Source organism: Pholis gunnellus, assembly GCF_910591455.1.
Source record: "Pholis gunnellus genome assembly, chromosome: 22".
Classification (NCBI taxonomy): Eukaryota; Metazoa; Chordata; class Actinopteri; order Perciformes; family Pholidae; genus Pholis; species Pholis gunnellus.
Window position 1 is genome coordinate 3,537,737 of NC_136549.1, and position 20,332 is coordinate 3,558,068.

The 20,332-nt window shown below is 45.7% G+C and overlaps 1 protein-coding gene across 2 annotated transcripts; it reads right to left on the minus strand.

The window, feature by feature from the left end:
* Positions 1-597: 597 nt before the first annotated feature.
* On the minus strand, positions 598-20,232 carry tmpoa (thymopoietin a). Of its 2 annotated transcripts, XM_079183786.1 has the most exons (7): positions 19,721-20,232; positions 9,536-9,653; positions 9,084-9,227; positions 6,075-6,214; positions 3,657-3,749; positions 2,148-2,248; positions 598-1,765 (listed from the first exon to the last, which is right to left on the minus strand). In XM_079183786.1, the coding sequence occupies exons 1-7, from the start codon at positions 19,955-19,957 to the stop codon at positions 1,378-1,380; spliced, it is 1,221 nt and encodes a 406-aa protein (XP_079039912.1). In that variant the 5' UTR covers positions 19,958-20,232; the 3' UTR covers positions 598-1,377. The 2 variants fall into 2 exon arrangements, with proteins under 2 accessions (XP_079039912.1, XP_079039913.1); XM_079183787.1 differs by lacking the exon at positions 3,657-3,749.
* Between the last annotated feature and the right edge of the window lie 100 nt (positions 20,233-20,332).

The following is a 20,332-nucleotide window of genomic DNA, read 5'->3' on the forward strand; positions in this document are numbered from 1 at the left end:
GAGCCGAGTCATCATTAACCACATTTGTTTCAGTATGAAGAATATGAAAATGATGTTGCAGAAACTTGCTTTGTTTAGGTACTAGCCAACCTCTATCTGTATCAGTTACATTATCACAGTGGGAATGCAGTTGCTGCATTCAGTTCAGTACCACACGGGGACATCCCTGTGACAGTAAAAGCACTCGTGACTGTGATAAATGAGCATTCTTTTTATTTACAGTGAAAGAAAGATGAACAGAGGTTTGTAGGGAAAAGCACATTCAGAAATCTAAACACTGTGGTAGCCTGTAGAGTGCCAATGTGTTTCAGTCAAGTTAAGACAAACACCGGTGCACCACTTTGGATTCAGTCGGACTCTTTGGAAGTGCTAGTATTCACTTTAGATGCTGTATGCAGCTCCGGACCATCGCTGTGGGTTTGTATGACATGGTCCCTGAGACATCACCCCCCACTGAACCACAAGTCACATCAGAGTCCTGGCATGCATTGTATTTAGGTTAGAAGTTACAGACTCAGAGGTCTGATTGAAGAAATTCAGTTAATGTGAAAATGTATTGAAGTTTTGTTCATGAATCAAATGCTCTTAAAGACACAGTAACAACATTATAGTTTATTGAGTAGATATTCAATATTTGTGACAATGAATACATCATTAAGTAGAATACACAGGGATGTTCAATTATTAGAAGAGAAAGACAGAAAATATTGATGTATGATTTAAGGAGATTTAGAAGTTTTTGGATTATAACAACAAGCCTCCCTGTCTCAGTAACAAAGATGCTCATGTGAGATACAAAACAAAAATACAGGTTCAAACTCCATCCTCCAGGCTGTTAATGACAGAGACATTAAGGCAAAGAGTGGAACTAAATCTCAACCACACATTCAGTTCAACCACACATTCAGCACACACACACACACATTCAGCACACACACACACACACACACACACACACACACACACACACACACACACACACACACACACACACACACACACACACACACACACACACACACACACACACACACACACACACACACACACGTAAAAAAATGAACGCAGTAATAAAAAGTGAGTCCACATGTTTCTATGACTGGCTCTGTTGTCACCTCACCGACTGTCAAACAACATGTTCTTTCACAACATGTCATGACATCCTTCAAGTGTCACTGAAACGCTACGTCGCTCCTCTTAAGGGATGCGCTGAGAATCGATATGAAAGGAGAAGAGAAGAGAAGCTGTTGAGGGAAACGGGGCGAAGATGTCGGCTCATTTCACAGCGCATGGGGATAAAATGGCTACAATGCAGATTCACACTTGAAAAGACAGAAGCAGGAAGGCTTCTGTGCCCTCAGACACTTCCTGAGCTCTCTACGCTGTGCTGCCACTGGCCACCTCTGTGTCTGGGGATGTAAACGGGTTGATGGTGTTGGTCTCCATGGCCTGGTACACCAAGAACAGGAAAGCAGCCACGATGGCCAGCAGGAAGAGCTTTATCCACAGAGACACGCTGCGGTACGCTGCCTTGGTCTGCCCTGCAGGGGGCGCTGCAGACAGAAGCCTGGAGGAGGAGGAGGGAGGGGGCAGGCTGCTGACTCTGTTGACAGTGCAGCTCTCTGTGTAGGAGGAGGGGGAGGAGGAGGAGGAACTGGCTGTCTTGGTGGTCTTTGGAGAGAAGAGGTGGTTTCCATCATTCCACAGGTCACTGGACGTCACCGAGCGACGGGCAGCTCCTCTAATGGGTCGCCGGCAGGTGGCGCTACAAGAGACAAGGATTTACACTCATCAACACGGCAAACTATCTGACGAATACAGAAAAGAACCGTCACTGCCTTAGTTCAGGTCCGTCATCATGACGTTGTGACGGCTGCAAACATGCACTTTCATAGTCTCAACAACAGAAATAAATATATTGTGAGCAGCTTCCAGAAGCAACTCAATGTTTCCAGATGAAAGCAGCTTCTGGCCGCATGAAGGGACATGGAGGTCACAATACCGAGGTCACTTTGATGTTGACCAGGGAATTTTTAAATGCCATACAAAAACATAGTCATCATGAAGTGAATATTTGACTTCAAAGAGACATAAAAGATAAAAACATGAAGAGAAATAACCAGTGCTGAGAACTACTGGTTCCTTACGTGATTCCTGTTGGACTGTTGGTGTCATTGTGGAACAGCTCCTTCAGAACGTCGTTCTCCTCCACTTTCGGGGTTTGGTCGCTGGCTGCGATCTTCTCCACCTAACAGGAAAGCAGCACGAGAGCTCGATTACTCCACTCGCCTGTAGAAGCACGTTTGGACCAGCAGAGGGCGTCCTGCATGACATGACACACCTCTCACCATGCTGACTACTGAACCACCTTATGAATGTGACACAGGCCCACAGTCTAAGCCTCCTTTCCTCTGCATGGGCCGACCCCCTCCTCTGTTTGGTAGAGGGCACCAATGTAAGCGGGACACCTTGTCATACTGACCAATCAGTGGTCTGCAGGGTCTTAAGTCCACCTTCTAGCCTCGGCTCAGCTCGCTTACGACCAAAACGAGTACCAGGTACTATCCACATATTGTTGCTCGTGGAAAACCAAAATGGAGCGAGTGGAGCAGCCCCATGCAGTGGAAATGCAGCACAGCAGTCTACCTGTCTCACTGACACGGCCTGGGACAGAGAGGACGAGCAGCTGAGCGTCTGCATGTGGACAGGAAGGGACACAAACCGTGTGTGACCGTGTGCTGCTTAACCAGCCAACAGGTCAGCGGTCACACATGTGACCAGCTGAGATGGAACAACCCCACACACAGCGCACCAATCACAGGAAATGCAGCTGTACCCATGCTGCAGAGACACCGGCGGCCTTAGATCCACACTGGTCCGACAGAGACCAGCAGTGCTCTTGTCTCTTAATGGGGGAGATGTTACACAAGGGGCTGAAGGGGACCGGACCCACTTTGGGGATCTGAGCCAGAGGGGATGAAGGCCTGGATGGACTCGGTTTAGTACAAGTCAAAGAGCCCGCCTGAAGAACATAAGACTAGATTATTAGAAACACATGTTCAGGGAAAAGGAAGAGCTTGTTATTATATTTAAATAGTTTTAGTGATGAATTCCATTGTGATACAAATTCACTTCTACGCACCCAAGCTGGTCTTAAAGGTTCAGTCCTTGTCTCAGGTTCCTGAGACACCAACACAAATACACAAGATCAGAGACTGTGAATCCCTCCACCATGTCTACAGCAGCCAGCAGCCACTCTTCACAAGTCCATGTCTGTGCATCTGATGGACAGACATGCAGCCCTCTATGCTGTTTCTGTTCCACATTGTGAGACCTGAACTCTATGTAGATTCCCATTCCCCATTACTCTTCCTTTATTGTGAGGTTGTAGAAATATAAATGTGCTGGTGTTTGACTGGCTGCATGGCTGATGTAGGAGGAGCTACACTAAAGCAACAACAAAGCCTGTGTGAGCCTTTAATCCGGGCAGAGTGTGCCTGAGCCTCGTTCACCACCTGACAAGACACCATTTCCCACAATTCATCACCAGTGTGCTGATCTGATTAGCCGTGACTCGAGACAATGTAGACATGGCCAATGTGATTGTGAGTCAAATGTATTTGGTGAAGACAGATGGTGAATAGAAAAAGGCTCACCTCCAACAGAGCAGTGTTGAGCAGAGTGGCTGGCTGCGGACATGAATCCTGGGTGGCTTTGGGGAGACTCAACCCCACGTCTTCCACTTTCAGCTACAGGTCCAATCACAAGCACAACTGGATTTGAGATTCAACCATCGTGCACAGCTGGTTACACCTCAGTATGCTGCTCAGAACTATGAAGTAGTCAGTGTGACATCACGGCCCCGGTGACGGCCGTGTGTTCTTAGTGCTGCGTCCTCGGCCCCTGCAGGGACTCGCATGTCACCTGTTCCCTAGACGACCGTCCCCAAGTCACTTCATGGTTTATATTTATACATCCAATGTATTTATGATCTAAACATTGTCTAAAGCATAGTGTAAACATACTATAAACGTTTAAAGTAATTGCATCAAAATATACTTTAAGTACCAAAAGTCATTCTGCACAATCGGCCTTTTCAAATAACACAGAGACGTAAACCGGGATCAGCTGCATTTCCCCCACTGGAGCTACAACATGTTGACCTGCTGTTTTCAAAGGCAGAGGTGTTTGGGATGGTTCCAGGACGGTGGTTAGTCTGGAGCTTTGCTCCCCATTAAACTCCACGTTCACCTTAACGTGACGTCGTCTCCATGTTATTGTGAATGTACAGCCTCAGCTCATCAGGTGCAGGTTCACAGTGAGACCAGCAGGAGGCACTGTCACAGTCACAACAGGTTACATAAGGGGAGGAGTACAACGTGGACTAATCCACACCATGTGCTGTGAGCGGGACACACTGAAGCTCTCTAAGAGAGCGACAGAGACTCCGGTGCTTACTTTTAAACAACACAGTCCAGTTCTCAATGTCAGCCTGTTACAAAAGACTTATTACTTCATTATTATTTTCTATTGATTAATCGCGCCAATATTTTATCGATGAGTCGACTAATCTTAGCGATATGTTACTGAACATTTCAAACTGAAGGCCCTGCAGCATAAAGCAAGAGGGATATAGTGACGATGGACCGACTCAAGGCCTAATAACACACCAGCTGTGTGTCTGCAGCAGAAATAATAAGAAAAATAATAATTACATGCATCAGTTATTGATGTCAATGCATTTTCAACGTCAGCGGCATCAATGATGCCGACTATTGACACCGTCAGTGGTACAAGTTCAACTGCATGTTGTTTGAGTGCTTTGGGAGGGAACATGACATAATTCAATACATCTCATATCTAAAGATGATAATAAGCTGTAGCTGAGGCTGCTCTTGAGTTACGAGTATGAATGAATGCATGTCATGCTATGTGGTCTGGGTCTTCTTCAGCGCCGGGTTAAGACGGGACCTTTAGTCTCTCTGCCGACGCCACATATTGGATATCTAATCCACCTGTTACACTCACACTACAGCTGATTAGTTGTCAAAAATAAAATTCATCTCCAAATATTTAGCTAATGGATTCATTTTTAGAGCCGTTTCTTTTCTCCTCTACGACAGTAAACTGAATGTCTTTGACAAGAGGACGACCTTTTCCTGACACGCTGTACACCAAACAACGAACCAATTAATGGAGAAAATAATAGAATCATTCATCGTTTTACAGAAGACTTTCAGAAGCAGCAAACTGCAGGCGGCTGGATGGAAAGCAATGCTGTACTGCTCTGTGCTGTTGGGTCTTTCTTGTGAAGAGAATGGGCTTCATCTGCATTTCTTTGATCGTCCCTGTGTTGCATTATGACAACAAATAATCCTTGAATACTTGGGACAAAACAAAGCGTGCTGAGCAGGAAACATACAGCTGGTCTGTTCAGGTTTGTTGGTAACATCCAGACTGCTGCCATCATGGAGCTCTAGAGAAGAGCACGGCTAGCTGAACCACATCCCATCAGCACTAAACAGGCTCATGACCCCTATGAGGACAGCCCAGCATCGTGACCCCTTTGAGGACAGCCCAGCATCGTGACCCTTATGAGGACAGCCCAGCACCGTGACCCCTATGAGGACAGCCCAGCATCGTGACCCCTATGAGGACAGCCCAGCATCGTGACCCCTATGAGGACATGAGGACAGCCCAGCATCGTGACCCCTATGAGGACAGCCCAGCATCGTGACCCTTATGAGGACAGCCCAGCACCGTGACCCCTATGAGGACAGCCCAGCATCGTGACCCCTTTGAGGACAGCCCAGCATCGTGACCCTTATGAGGACAGCCCAGCACCGTGACCCCTATGAGGACAGCCCAGCATCGTGACCCCTATGAGGACAGCCCAGCATCGTGACCCCTATGAGGACATGAGGACAGCCCAGCATCGTGACCCCTATGAGGACAGCCCAGCATCGTGACCCCTATGAGGACATGAGGACAGCCCAGCATCGTGACCCCTATGAGGACAGCCCAGCATCGCTTCAACAGGTCTCCAGAGAGGCTGATGGGTAATCGTCTCTTACCGTGTGGTGCTGGCTGCTGCGGGTGCGGGCGGTGACGGGAGTCTTCCCTCTGCTCCTCACCGGTCTCTCCACCACTGGAGCTGGTGCTGGTTCAGGTTCAGGTTCAGGTTCTGCCACAGGTTCTGGTTCTGGTGTGACTTCTGAAAACACACAGTACAGTGTTACTTGACTCCCTGAGCCACAGCTGATCGATCATCCAAAGTCTGGATCCAAAGGCTCGCTCATGAATGTGAACATGTACCGTTTGCTTTGGAGAACACGAATGTTCACTCGCTGACTCTATGGTCGAATCAAATATTGAGATATTAATCAGACATATTTTGATTGTAATTTTGGGTGAAGTAATTGTTATATTTCTGGGAATTAAAAAAATTATCTGATGATTAGTCATTAGATTCATTAACTATTCGGAAAAGATTGTCTTTTGATTCATTGATTGAAGAAAGTATTGTTCACTGCAACCCTGTATATCAGTGTGACATATACAGGTGCATCTCAATAGCATCGAAAAGTGAATTTATTTCAGTAATTCAATTCAAAAAGTGAAACTTGTATATTATATAGATTCATTACACACACGGATATATTTCAAGCGTTTATTTCTTTTCATGATTATGGATTACAGCTAATGAAAAACCAAAATTCAGTATCTCAGAAAATAGAATATTGTGAATAAATTCAATATTGTAGACTCATGGTGTCACACTCTGATCAGCTAACGAACTCAAAACACCTGCAAAGGTTTCCTGAGTCTTTCAATGGTCTCAGTCTCAGTGACGGCCGTCCCAAAGCTCTTATTTAGTGAGGAGGAGCGAGGAGGGATCTCGGAGGAGCCATGAGCGAGGAACCACGAGAACAGACTTCCAGGAAGTGTTTTAACGGCCGACACGCCCCCTCATTGTTCATCAGTTATGTGATTGGACGCTGCAGCCGATCGGACTGACTGACTTTAACACCAGAGTGAAGACAGATCAGATTAAACTCTAGTTTATATTTGATATGTTTTCTGATCTGGTTTAAATAAATGTTCATTGTAGTCCGAACAACAAAAGGACCACAAACAACTTTCTTCATTTATTAGAAAGATTTGTCTTGTCATGATCTGATATTTCCCTCAATAACTTTTATTATGAAACAATTAAAGTGAGAGATCTTTTTACATTATTTATCATCATTTCATTTAGTCACGTGAGGCTGATCATTCAGTGTTTGATGAGTTAGCTATATAATTTAAGAGAAACAATAATCATATTCTGGGTTATTTAATAATGACGTCACAGTCACAATTTCAAAACGTACAGACGCAAATAATTCATAAATAAGACGATCGCATTCCGCCGGTAGAAGTCGATCCTGCGCTTATAAACAGAACAGTTTGTTAACAGACTACAGAGAGAAACACCTCTACAGTCATGATCACTGTGTGTCTTTATTAGTTATTAGTATTGTTAGTTACTACTATTAGTACAGTGATCATGTGAACAGACACAAACTTCTCTAAAGTCTCTCCAGCTGTTAAAGCCGACTGACAGCTGATCCAGCTGTGATCAGCTGATCCTCGTCATCAGAAACAGAAGTCGCTTCACGTGAAGCAACTGAGGAAAGGACGTCTCATGTCTCTTAAAATATATTTCCTTGTTTCCTCTCTCCTCACATGGTTTCCTTGCGTCTCTCCATGCATCCCTGGTGGGAGGGACTAAGATGCAAGGAAAGGAGCCAAGTGAGGGAAACGGGGATGCAATTAAGAGACTTGGCATGTACCCTTAGACACACTCCACAAGGAGGGGAAGCCACAAACGGGCATTGCTAAAGAAGCTGGCTGTTCACAGAGTGCTGTATCCATGCATATTACTGGAAAGTTGAGTGGAAGGAAAAAGTGTGGTAGAAAAAGGTGCACAAGCAACAGGGATAACTGCAGCCTTGTGAGGATTGTGAAGCAAAGCCCATTCAAGAATTTGGGGGAGATTCACAAGGAGTGGACTGCGGCTGGAGTCAGTGCTTCAAGAGCCGCCACACACAGACGTATCCAGGACATGGGCTACAACAAGCCACTCCTGGACCAGAGACAACGTCAGAAGCGTCTTACCCGGGCTAAGGAGGAAAAGGACTGGACTGTTGCTCAGTGGTTCATTTGGAAATCAAGGTCCCAGAGTCTGGAGGAGGAGTGGAGAGGCACACAATCCAAGTTGCTTCACTTCATGCTTCCCTCTGCTGACAAGCTTTATGGAGATGCTGATTTCATTTTCCAGCAGGACTTGGCACCTGCCCACACTGCCAAAAGTACCAATACAAACTCGCCTGACCTAAACCCCAGAGAGAGTCTATGGACCTAAACCCCACAGAGAGTCTATGGACCTAAACCCCAGAGAGTCTATGGACCTAAACCCCACAGAGAGTCTATGGACCTAAACCCCACAGAGAGTCTATGGACCTAAACCCCAGAGAGAGTCTATGACAGAGAGTCAGACCCAACAATGCAGACGAGCTGAAGGCCGCTATCAAAGCATCCTGGGCTTGCTTAACACCTCAGCAGGGCCACAGGATGATCTCCTCCATGCGACGCTGCATTGATGCAGTAATTCATGCAAAAGGAGCCCCAACCAAGTATTGAGTGCAGACTGTATACTGTACATGGACATACTTTTCAGTAGGCCAACATTTCTGTATTAAAAATCATTTTTTAAATTGGTCTTATGTAATATTCTAATTTTCTGAGATACTGAATTTTGGGTTTTCATTAGCTGTAAGCCATAATCATCAAAATTAAAAGAAATAAACGCTTGAAATATATCACCCTGTGTGTAATGAATCTATACAATATACGTGTTTCACTTTTTGAATTGAATTACTGAAATAAATTAACTTTTTGATGATATTCTTATTCATTGAGATGCACCTGTATTGTAATAAAGCACTTCTAGAAAGCTTCTCTAACCATCCCTGCTATGTGAACCTGTAAGCCACCATGGAGTCTAGCATATCACCAGGAGCCGCTAACGCGGTTCTTACCATCCTCCTTGTCACTGTACAGGTCGGACTCAGAGTTGCCGTTGTGGTTCACTTGTATCTCTGTGAGAAGCAGCTTTGGCGGCTGTGCAGGACCGTCGTCCAGCATCCTCTGCAGCTTCTTCTCATACAGCTTTCGGGTGGATGCTGAAGGGACGAACAGAGGGAGACATTCATCAAACCTGCACCAGATGTCCTGACCGGTCAACATGCGTTTGCAGACGCATCACTTCTGGGGACTCCCTGAGGGGAAGAGCCCACATCCCCTCAGAACTACATCAAGGGACTGTTTTCTGTCTGCATCTACACCACCAATAAACTAACTGTAAACCATACCATCAGCAAACATGTCTAAGCCACTTGTGAATTTCATCAGTGTGTAGCAAAGACACACCAACCCCCTGTGTGTGTGATGCATCTGTGTGCTCATTATTCCTGCTAATGTGAGCACTCACCCACAATGGGCCCCGCATCCACTCCGTGCTTGAGCAGCTCGTCCTTCAGGCCCTCGTCGGTCAGCATGGTGACATCCATCTCGTCCGGACGGACCTTGTCCGTTTTCCTCGTGGCTTTCTGTGGGAAGAGGTCATGGCAGCCTGGTCAGTAATGGTACACTGTATTCTTAAAAAAATAACTTATGGGTTTGTTTTTGTCCTAAGGCAATGAAACCAGGAAATAATGGCATCAAGAGTGAGCAGCAGTGTTCTGCCTGCCAAGATAACTCCATGCTTATGTGACGATCTTTTAAAGCCCACACCTTCACCCCTTGTCCTGAAGAAGTCCATCTCTACAGCATTTGATCTTTTTGGGATGTTGGTATGATGGGATGGCTCCATTTGTTCAAGCATTGAGAGGGACAGTTCACACCCATACATGCCTTTAGCCTGCTCAGAGGAGAGCGGTTTGCATCATGATCTCTGAACATAAGTGGAGGCATGTGTGCCATGTGTATTCATCACACAAACACATGATGTGGAAGAGAAGCTTTAACTCGAGGAGTTTCCCTTTCATTTCCCAGTATGAAGTGAAGCCAGGGAGAAAGGCTGCAGGCGTGTCATGATGGTAAACAACATGCAGGCAGGAAATCAAGCCTGTGTCTGAGGGAACACAGTGTGAACAGGGCTCAACTGAAAATATTCGCTTATATTTGAGTAATTAAGATGCTATGCAGTTATACTTCAGCTTACTAATGAAAATGAGCCATCAAAGATCACTCTGGCTGTGATGACATCCTTTACTGGTTTCACTACGCCGACTATAAGCTAAGCTTTACCGTCTGTGTCGCCGCGTGCCGACGTGCAACTATCACGCGCGTGTAAATGTGACCGGCAAAAAATATGAAAGAGACGATCAGCTGAAAACCAGTTAGTTTGGATCGGCAGCAGATCGATGGGTGTGTCGGTCAGCGCGGTACAGTCACCGCTGTCCTTACTTTACTGTCCACCTCAGAATAAATCTTATGAAAAACAGATATTTTTGCTCTGCTATCTTTAAACAGAAAACACACGTTTGAAATAGTGATATTTACTGGAAATGACAAACAATACAGACAACAAGTAGGAAACGTTTAGCTCCTTTCTCTCTCCAGCCAGCTGCCACCTTATTTAGGTTCAATAGTGAAATGATTGTACTGAACTCCTAATTTTAACTTCCCCGGTTTCAGAGCGAGCACCAGGAATAAACGGAAAGTCCAGCTCATACGGCTCTGTGCGGGGCTGCGAAGATGGCGGCAGTCAGGACCCGGTGCCATGGGCTTACTGCAGAAAAATAGATATTTGAAAAGTTCGAAACAATGTGTTTTTTTGGTAAAGAATATTCAAAGGGAATGTTTGTACATGCTGAAAGTTAACATGCCCGAGAGCTTCAGACTCATAGGAAGCAAGAGACAATCATCCTTTTCATATCTCTACATGTGGACACACAGCAACATGTCTCACTTTAGTCAAAAACATAAAAAGCTACGCCACAGTAAAAGCCATAGTCAAGTCTCTCTGTTAAAAGGCTTTTACTTTGAAGCAGCTACAGGGAGTGCGCAAAGACATGTAATACAAAGATGCTGCATTACAAACTCACCAATGGTTTGAAATGGTGTACCCTTCCTGTCTCCTTAGTGGGCGTGGTCATGGCATGTTTGAACGGAGGAAAGAAAAAGAACTCTGGAGTCAGCTACTCTTGCATTTTACAACTGTTAGGACCTAATGGGTTAAATAAGAACTATTCAAGGGTTCATACTGGGAAGTCCATTTACCTCTAAATCTGTAATTCCTCCGTTTGGCCACTAGGTACAGTTCGCTTCAGCGCCCGACCCTTTTCCTGGGGGCTTGTCTCATCCCTCCACCTCGTTTGGAAATGTTGGGAACATTGTGTGGATGGACAAAAACAGATTAGGATATATTTAGATCCTATATTTTTTTCCGAACATTAGATATTTACACAGCTAACAGCCATATTAGCTGCTAGGACGTTGGTAGAGAGAGTGTGTTGTTGAGACAGAGAAAGGTCTCAAACTTTTCAATCAGAGTCAGAATGTTTAGAAGATATGTGGATTGCGAAAAATTTGTCACAGATTTACTTTAGTGACTTTGTAGTCAAGTGTTCACGTTGACTTCCTCCATTTGAGTGAATAGACTCAGGCTGTGGTGAAAGCCATGTGACACACAGACGACAGTTGGCCGTCTTTTTTATTAGGGAGCTAAGCAAGATGAAGATGGCAGAATTCCAAACACAGCCAGCAGCATTGTGGGCCGACTGAAGAATGTCATGTTTTCTCTTCATTTCCTTCAGAATGCAGCCTCACCTGACATTTCATGAGCCAGGTCTATCAGGACCATCACCGTACCGCTGGTTGTTGCCGATTCCAGCTGAGGTTACTAAATGATGTGTTAAAGGAATCATGCAGCCCTCACTTGGAAACAATTTTGATGGTCTGCAAACCATTTTATTCACCGCGGGAGTTTTCCTCATTCATTCTGTCTACATCCCACCTCAGGCCTGTGTGAGTGAGGCGCTCCAACACCTGGCTGAGCAGATCACCAACATGGAGCACAAACATCCAGACTCACTGCTCATTGTTCTTGGGGACTTTAACAGAGCAAACCTCAGCAAAGAACTGCCTAAATACAGACAGCATATTACGTGTACAAAAACACACTGGACCACTGCTACACTGTTATAAAGGATTCATATCGCTCAGTCCCCCGTGCAGGGGGGACTCTCTGACCATTGTCTGGTCCATCTTCTCCAGACCTACAGGCAGAAATACAGACTGTGAGGAGATGGACCAACGAGGCAAAGCTGGAGCTACAGTCCTGCTTTCTCTGCACTGATTGGAGAGTTTTTAAGGCTGCTGCTACAGACCTGGATGAGCTCGCTGACACTGTGACATCATACATCAGTTTTTGTGGACATGCGTGTGCCGACTAAAACCTTCTGCACATATAACAACAATAAACCTGGTTTACTGCAAGACTCAGGCAGCTTCGTCGGGCCAAGGAGGAGGCCTACAGAAGTGGGGACAGGATCCTGTACAACCAGACCAGGAAAACACTGATGAGGGAGATCAGGGTAGCAAAGAGGAGCTACACTGAAAAGCTGGAAAAATAGTTTTCAGTCAACGACCCCTCGTCAGAGTGGAGAGGCCTGCAAGTACTCATAGAACTACAGGAGCCCCCCCCCCCCACTGAGGAGAATCACCAACTGGCTGAAGACCTGAATGTTTTCTACTGCAGGTTTGATAAGCCCACTTCAACACCCCCCACCTGCCCCATCATCAAACAACCACCTACACCCCCTGCCTCCTCCTCACCTCTCCCAAACGACCCCCCCACCGGCACTGTGGATCTGTGAAGAGGATGTGGTTCGGCTCTTTCACTGACAGAAGATCAGGAAGGCTCCAGGCCCAGACGGTGTCTCCCCTCCGGCCTGAAAGTCTGTGCTGACCAGCTGGCCCCCATCTTCACGGAGATCTTCAACCGATCACTGGAGCTGTGTGAAGTCCCCTCATGCTACATACGCTCCACGATCATCCCGGTCCCCAAGAAATCCTCCATCACAGGATCAAATGACTACAGGCCCGTCGCCCTGACGTCTGTGGTCATGAAATCCTTTGAGAAACTGGTGTTGACCCATCTGAAGAACATCACAGGGCCCCTGCTGGACCCCTGCAGTTTGCCTAATGTGCAAACAGGTCAGTGGATGATGCAGTCAGTATGGGACTGCACCACAAGCTGCAACACCTTGACTCCCCAGGGTCATATGCAAGGGTTCAGTTTGTGGACTTCATCTCAGCGTTCAACACCATCATCACGGAGGTACTTTAACCCAAATTTTCCCAGCTCACTGTGCCAGCTTCCACCTGTCAGTGGATCACTAACTTCCTGACTGACAGGACGCAGCAGGTGAGGCTGGGAAAAAATCATATCCAGCACCCGGACTATCAGCACTGGCGGCCCCCAGGGATGTGTGCTCTCCCCACTGCTCTTCTCTATCTACACCAACGACTGCACCTCAGAGGACCCGTCTGTTAAACTCCTGAAGTTCTCAGATGACACAACGGTCATCGGCCTCATCAGGGACGGTGATGAGTCTGCGTACAGACGAGAGGTTGAACAGCTGGTCCTCTGGTGTGGTCAGAACAACCTGGAGCTAAACAAGCTCAAAACAGTGGACTTCAGGAGGAGCCCCCCGAAAACTGCCCCCCCCTCACCATACTCAACAACACTGTGTCTTCTGTGGAGACCTTCAGGTTTCTGCGATCCACAATCTTCCAGGACCTGAAGTGGCCCCCCAACATCAACACCATCAGGAAAAAGGCCCAGCAGAGGTTGTACTTCCTGAGCTGGCGCAGAACATTCTGATTCTGTCTCCTCTCCTCCTCTCACCCAGCCCCACCCTTTCATAAAAAAAGCCCCATGGATTAACTGTATTTTAACATGAAGGTCAGAATGAGGTTCATGTTAAGTTTAAGTCTTTCAAACACAAATACAGAATTAAAGCTGCAAGCAGCGATGTACGGGCCCTCGCATCCTCCCGCACGTCGGGGGTACTGGCGGGATGCCGGCAGAAGCGGCCATAAATATCTGCGACCATCAGACAGCGAGCCCACAAGGTAGACGTATTTTTAATGCTTGGACTGTGTGACACTGGAAATTATGTAGTGCAAATATTTCACCAGTTCCTGTATCCACTATGTGGCGCTAGAGAACACGCGCAAAAATGCATTATGTTGCTCTATATCAAGTATAGACCACATCGTGTAAATCCAATTCAGTGTGTCACATAACGCTGTCTTCCTGTTGCCAGTAGGTGGCACTATGACTTTAAGTGGAAATTGGCTCATAGACATCCTCAGGCCATGACTATTATTAAGTTTGGCAAGTTTAGGACAGATTTGAGCAAGTCCAGTGGAGTTACATCAGCTTATTTAACGGCGAATCACTTAAAATAGCCGCCATGCCACGGCTACGCCATTCCAGCAAACTTAAAACTTTTAGTAAGTTTTAATTGCAACAGTCTTTAGATAATACGGACCAAATTTTAAGTGGATCTGACAAAGTCCCTAGGAGTAGTTCGTTAAAGTATAGCGACTAGAAAGCATGGGAAAGATCACACAAAAATAAAAATGGCTGACTTTCCGTTAATTTTAGAGCATGGTCGCAAGACATTTATTTTAAGTCTTCCTATGATAAACGTGCCTACCAAATTGCATACATGTAGGTCAAACAGCGCTGGGGCTGCGTTTTTGAATATTTGTAGGGGGCACTATCGAGGCAATTTGAAAGTGTCAAGCCAAAAGGCCATATGAAATATTTATTTCCATCACCTATGACACCTGTGCAAAGTTCCAAGGCTCGTTGAGCATCCTAAGCCACAGAAAAATAAGCTTCATTTTTTATGGCGAATGACGCGTTGCCACGGCAACAGCGTTTAACGACAACTCACAATATTCATGATGAAGCATCATCATGTCTTACGGCATACCTTACCAAATTTTAGACTGATCTGGGAAACTTCCTAGTCGGAATACGTCAAAGTATAAAACTTGTCATTTCCTTGTGCCAGTAGGTGGCGCTATGACTTTGTGAAAATGTTGGCATGGAAATGTGTTCAGGCCTGGACCAGCATCATGCATAACACATTTGGGGCAGATTGAATAAAGTACCTTGTAGTTACAACAACTTCCTCTTTCATGACGAACGGCACGAAATGTGCCTGACATGGGCGCCACATAAAACGAAGGTCGTTCAATGTCAGTACACCATTTCAGGAACTTTTCATCATTAATGTCTTTAGATCATCTTGACCAAATTTGAAGTTGATTGTATAAATTCTGTGGGAGGAGTTCGTTAAAGTACAATGCCTGAAAACAATGAAAAATGCCTAAAAATGCAAAGAAATGAGAGTATTACTGCATCGGCCCCTAGTGGTTGTATGGAATAAAAATTTGAGGGTATGTTACAGGACACAATGTGAACATATGCTACAGATTTCGTGATGATAAGCCACATGGTTTTGAAGTTATATATATTGCTGTAGAAGGCCAACTCCTCATGAAATTCATTGGTCCATATATTCTTAATGCAATAAGATATCAAGAAACTTTTCATAACTTTTGATGATAGATATCCAATAATGATTCACAGCAACTTTGGTACCAATCAGACCCAGGGTCAAGGAGAAGTGATTTTTTTTTTTTTTTACCAAATTCAAAATGGTGGGAAATTTTGGTAGGCGGAGCTTAGGGTCCCAAGAGGATTTTTTGTAGAACTCATTCAGTTGCTCATGTCTGTAAAATCTTAGGTAATTTGGACATACGGGCTGTCGGGGCTTGCCTTTCCATTATCTAGGTGGCGCTAGCGAGTAATTTTGTATGCTCGAGCATTGGACCCATAAAATATCAAAATTTCCCGCAGTCCTGATATGCTCGCCAAATATGGGGAGGTTGGGGACATGTCAGATACCCTTAAACGTTTTTTCATTGGAGAGAATAAGAAGAAGAAGAATTCCTACAGATACAATAGGGACCTCGCGGACCCGACGTTGTCGGTGCTCGGGCCCTAAATATAATTTCCAATCTGAAATACAGAAATGATGGGAGCCATTTGTAGACTGTCCATCACAAATACAAGATTAAATGAGTATGAAGAGTATGAATCTAAAATGCAGAAAAGAGAGACGCGATATATCAATTGAACCTCAATGATACTACCGGTAATATTGGCGTGTATAAATATTGCGACGTCTTTGGGCAGTAGAAGCCACACTGTCGAAATTGATTGCAAATTGTCTCATTACCTTTACGACTATAGTCTCATTACCTTTGAGCCAAATGGAGGTCCGTGTAAAAATGGCTGTAATTCCTAGACGGTTAATGTGATGTTGTTGTTATATCCATTGGATTAAAGCTGAAAGTCTACACTTCAACCACATAGTGAATGCTTCTTTTTAAATCCATTGGAGTCGCTTAAAGAGGCAAAATTAGAAAGTGCGTTGCATTTAATGCACATGGTGTAGTGTGAACTATGCAGGCCATCTCAGAGGGCCTCTTCCATGTGTGTGCGTGTGCGTGAGAGAGGGAGGAGGCGCTGAGCCTCTCCTTCAGTGAAACACAGACAGAGGTAAATGCTCGTAAATGGATCCAACATTCATTCAGCTGAGGTGTTTTTTGTAGGGAAACTCCAGATTTTCATAAATTCATCCACATTTTGGATGAAATATACAATACCTGTGTTTCATATGAACTGCTAACAGTTAGTAGATCATCATAGTTAGTAACTAACTGAAGCTAACAGTGCACCAGTGGAGCCAGGCAGTCTGTTATAGACTCTCTGACTTCGCTCAGACGATCACAGTGACCACCAGCTTTAAATGAACATCTGGGCCTAAAGCCACTCTCTGCAACCCATTCAGCTGGCAACTAATCCACAGGAAATGTGAGGAATGCAAAGATGATAAGCTCAACGTTGCTGCGAGGTTCACAACACGCCGTAAATGTGAGAGACACAGAGGAAGTTGTCTCACTCCGAGTCTGTCTCGCAGTGGGCCCTCGGCGGGGTTAGGTCTGGATGTGAGCCAGGCTGTTTCATAGTAACGGCAGCATGAGAGGAGGAGAGCGGGAGATCTGTGACCCCTCCTCCACAGACCACACCCTACTCTAAAGGCATACCTAAAGCCTGAGCTCACCCGTTCCTTTACCGCTCCTCACTACAGCCTGCATGGAGTAGTGCGAGGGTGAGACGTGCCAGGACCTGTGGCCAACGGACGGCTTGGCTGAGTAACAATGAGGTGTGTGTGGATAACCACAGTTTACTCTGCTGAGATGTTGGCTATACTGCTGACACACGTTCTTCAAACTGAATCTCACCAACACAGACAGTCACAAGGGGAGAAACACTACGCTTTTGGAGCCTCTCTCATGTCACTTAAAAATGTCAGGAATTCATTTTTGACCTCCACCTGCAGCCTGTAATCACTCCGACACAGAGCACCAACTCTACCGCACCGCACTGACAAACTAATTACACATGTGCTGCGTCTTTCCACACTCACACTCACACACACACACACACCCACACACACAAATTCCTCTTCCTGAAAAAAGAAGAAGTATTTCCTCAAAGAAGAGGCCAAGCCCAGTAACATACCAGAGGAACGTCTCCCTCTGTAAATCACAATGAACTGAATCTCACCCGCAAAACTTCAGACAGAGCTTGTTCACCTGTTTTCATTTCAACATGTCCACTGACAGGAAGTTCAAAATCAATAAGCGAGCTATTAACCTCGCTGAACATCAGGTGTGATTTATTTCACACAGCAAATAGCAGATATTCAATGAGGCTGTTAATCACGAGACGCATCAGGATCCGGTAACTTCCAGCCCCTGATGAACCCTTTCCAGGGGAAACCCTGTACGGAGCATGAGCTGATGAACAGACAGAAGAGCATTATGGTGAGAAAAGGTCTGAGGACGGACCAGACACTGCTGCACACCCGGTTAGATAGCTAGAGTTCCCCCACAAACAATAACGGTGGAGTGAGAGTGGCAGTACACAACAGGTAATAAAAGGTGTTCTGAGAAAGTGTGAGTCTCTGCAACCATGAGACGTCCTCGAGCAAGAATATGATGCAGTTTGCTGCAGCAGAATGTGAGCTGCGCGCACACACACACACACACACACACACACACACACACACACACACACACACACACACACACACACACACACACACACACACACACACACACACACACACACACACACACACACACACACACACACACACACACCTCTACCTCCTGGCAGAGATAATAATAATCTTCTGTCAGTTTTCCTACCTCTATTCTGAAATAATTAACAAGTGTTTTAATAATTATTCAAGCCATGTAAACTATGAAGACGTAAACTAGCAGGAACAAATATCAAACAAGCTTCTCACCATCATAGAATTGTGAGGACTTGTTTTACACGAGGAACTGTGCAGTCAGCTTGTGAGGTCCTACTGCTACAGAAGATGCTCGTAGTGAAGGAGGCAGGAGCGTTATTAAAACAACACAACGCAGAGAAACTGAGACTATCAAAAGGTTGCAGTTAAGAGCAACGCAATCTCAACAATCAACCGTTTTCTTTCTAACAACCTTGAGCGTCTTCATCTGCGCTGCAGATCTCATTTCATGCAACAGGTCAAGATGCAACTGTAGCACAAACCGTCAATTAGTCATGAAATATTTGAGAACTCTGTTTTGATATCACTCGTACAAAAACTCCTGCGCTAGTAGACCATTGAAACCCACACTAATTATTCTGCGTACTACTCTCATTATATGAATCATCTACATCACATGCACTGAATGAGAGAGGATCCTCTGGTGCTCTCAGGTCTCTCCCTTTCTTCTCCCTGTTAAAGGGTTTTGGGAGTTCTTCCTGTTCTGATGTGAGGGTCCTGGGACAGGATGTTGTATGTGTACAGATTGTAAAATAAATTGAATTGAACAAAATGATCAAGTCAAAGAGTAAATGGTGAAGGGGCTGTGGGAGAGACACCACCACCCGAGAGAAGAGAACTGATGACCTGTTTCATTCAGTAGACTTGTAGTGTCGTTGCTCCTCAACGTGTCACAAATACAATGGCCTACTTCCGCTTTAAGTGACGTATTAGACTCTATAAACATGCCTCCGTTATCCTCTAACAATTAGAGGATAACGGAGGCATGTTTCCGTCCTGCCGTGATTTAGAAAGCAGTACTGGGACTGTTGGGTATGAAAGGAGTCTGTGTGAAGCGCGTGTAGATTTCACACCGATAGAACAGCTGATTGGTTGATGAGTTGAGCTTCACTGCGAGCTGCTCAAAGTTATGAAGGAGTTTGAAGTGTCCGCTAACTTTCTACGGGCAGTTGTCCCTCTGCAGCGTTGAGACGACCGGAGAGGAGGAACGTGCATTGGGAGTAACGTTACATAGTTAGCTGCAGGCGACATAAGGCCTCTTTATATATATTAGATTATTAAAGTTACCTGCATGATGTAAATGACAGAAGTACCGTTAGTGCAGAGACAAACTCATTGCCTACTGTTGAGTTAAGTTGGCGGAACGTGCACCGTCCTGCTACCCGGTGCAGCGTTTCAAACACGTTTCAAACACTCACTCTGCCGGAGGAGCGACTTCTGCTGAAGACTACGGGCGGCGGCAGCTCCTCGTCGCTGGAGAACACGTCCGGCGTCGCGGCGTGCTTCTTGTTATGAGCGGTCAGCTTCTTCAGATAAAGCTGCACATACACGTCCTTGGTCGGATTGCCGCTCGGAAGCTCTACGTTGTTGGCCAGCAGCTCGCTCTTCAGCTTGTCCTTGGTGAGCACAGACGGGTCGTCCAGGTACTCCGACATGTCGGCGCGAGAGTCACCGTGGCCGGTTAAGTTGTAGCTAGCTAACACCGAGGGGAAAGTGGGATCACCGGAGCGGAGGGTTGTCTGAGAAGAACGGCTAACCAGCGCCTCTTACTGGAGTTAATTCGTAAAACTAATATGAGCCACGGAGGGAAGAAGCGTATGTCGCAGTAAAAAGGAAGAAACAAAGCTCGTGAATGACTTGTTCTCGGACTTCACGGTTCCTTGTTTCATATGAAGAAATGAACGCGGTCCTTGCCGAGTGGCTGCTTCGGCTGGTCGCTGCAGCGGCTGGGCTGCTGGTACTCATGGGAACCACCGGGGCCGGAAGTGACTGCCTGTAGAGACCGGCTGCTATTGGTCAGATGCTGTCAG

What these genes read in the sequence shown, in the direction of transcription:
- tmpoa (XM_079183786.1), bottom strand. Translation starts at nt 19,957, where the DNA reads ATGTCGGAGTACCTGGACGACCCGTCTGTGCTCACCAAGGACAAGCTG. An exon ending in GAAGTCGCTCCTCCGGCAGA is followed by an intron (nt 9,654 to 19,720) that starts GTGAGTGTTTGA and finishes CTCTTCCCACAG; the next exon opens with AAAGCCACGAGGAAAACGGA. An exon ending in GGATGCGGGGCCCATTGTGG is followed by an intron (nt 9,228 to 9,535) that starts GTGAGTGCTCAC and finishes TCGTCCCTTCAG; the next exon opens with CATCCACCCGAAAGCTGTAT.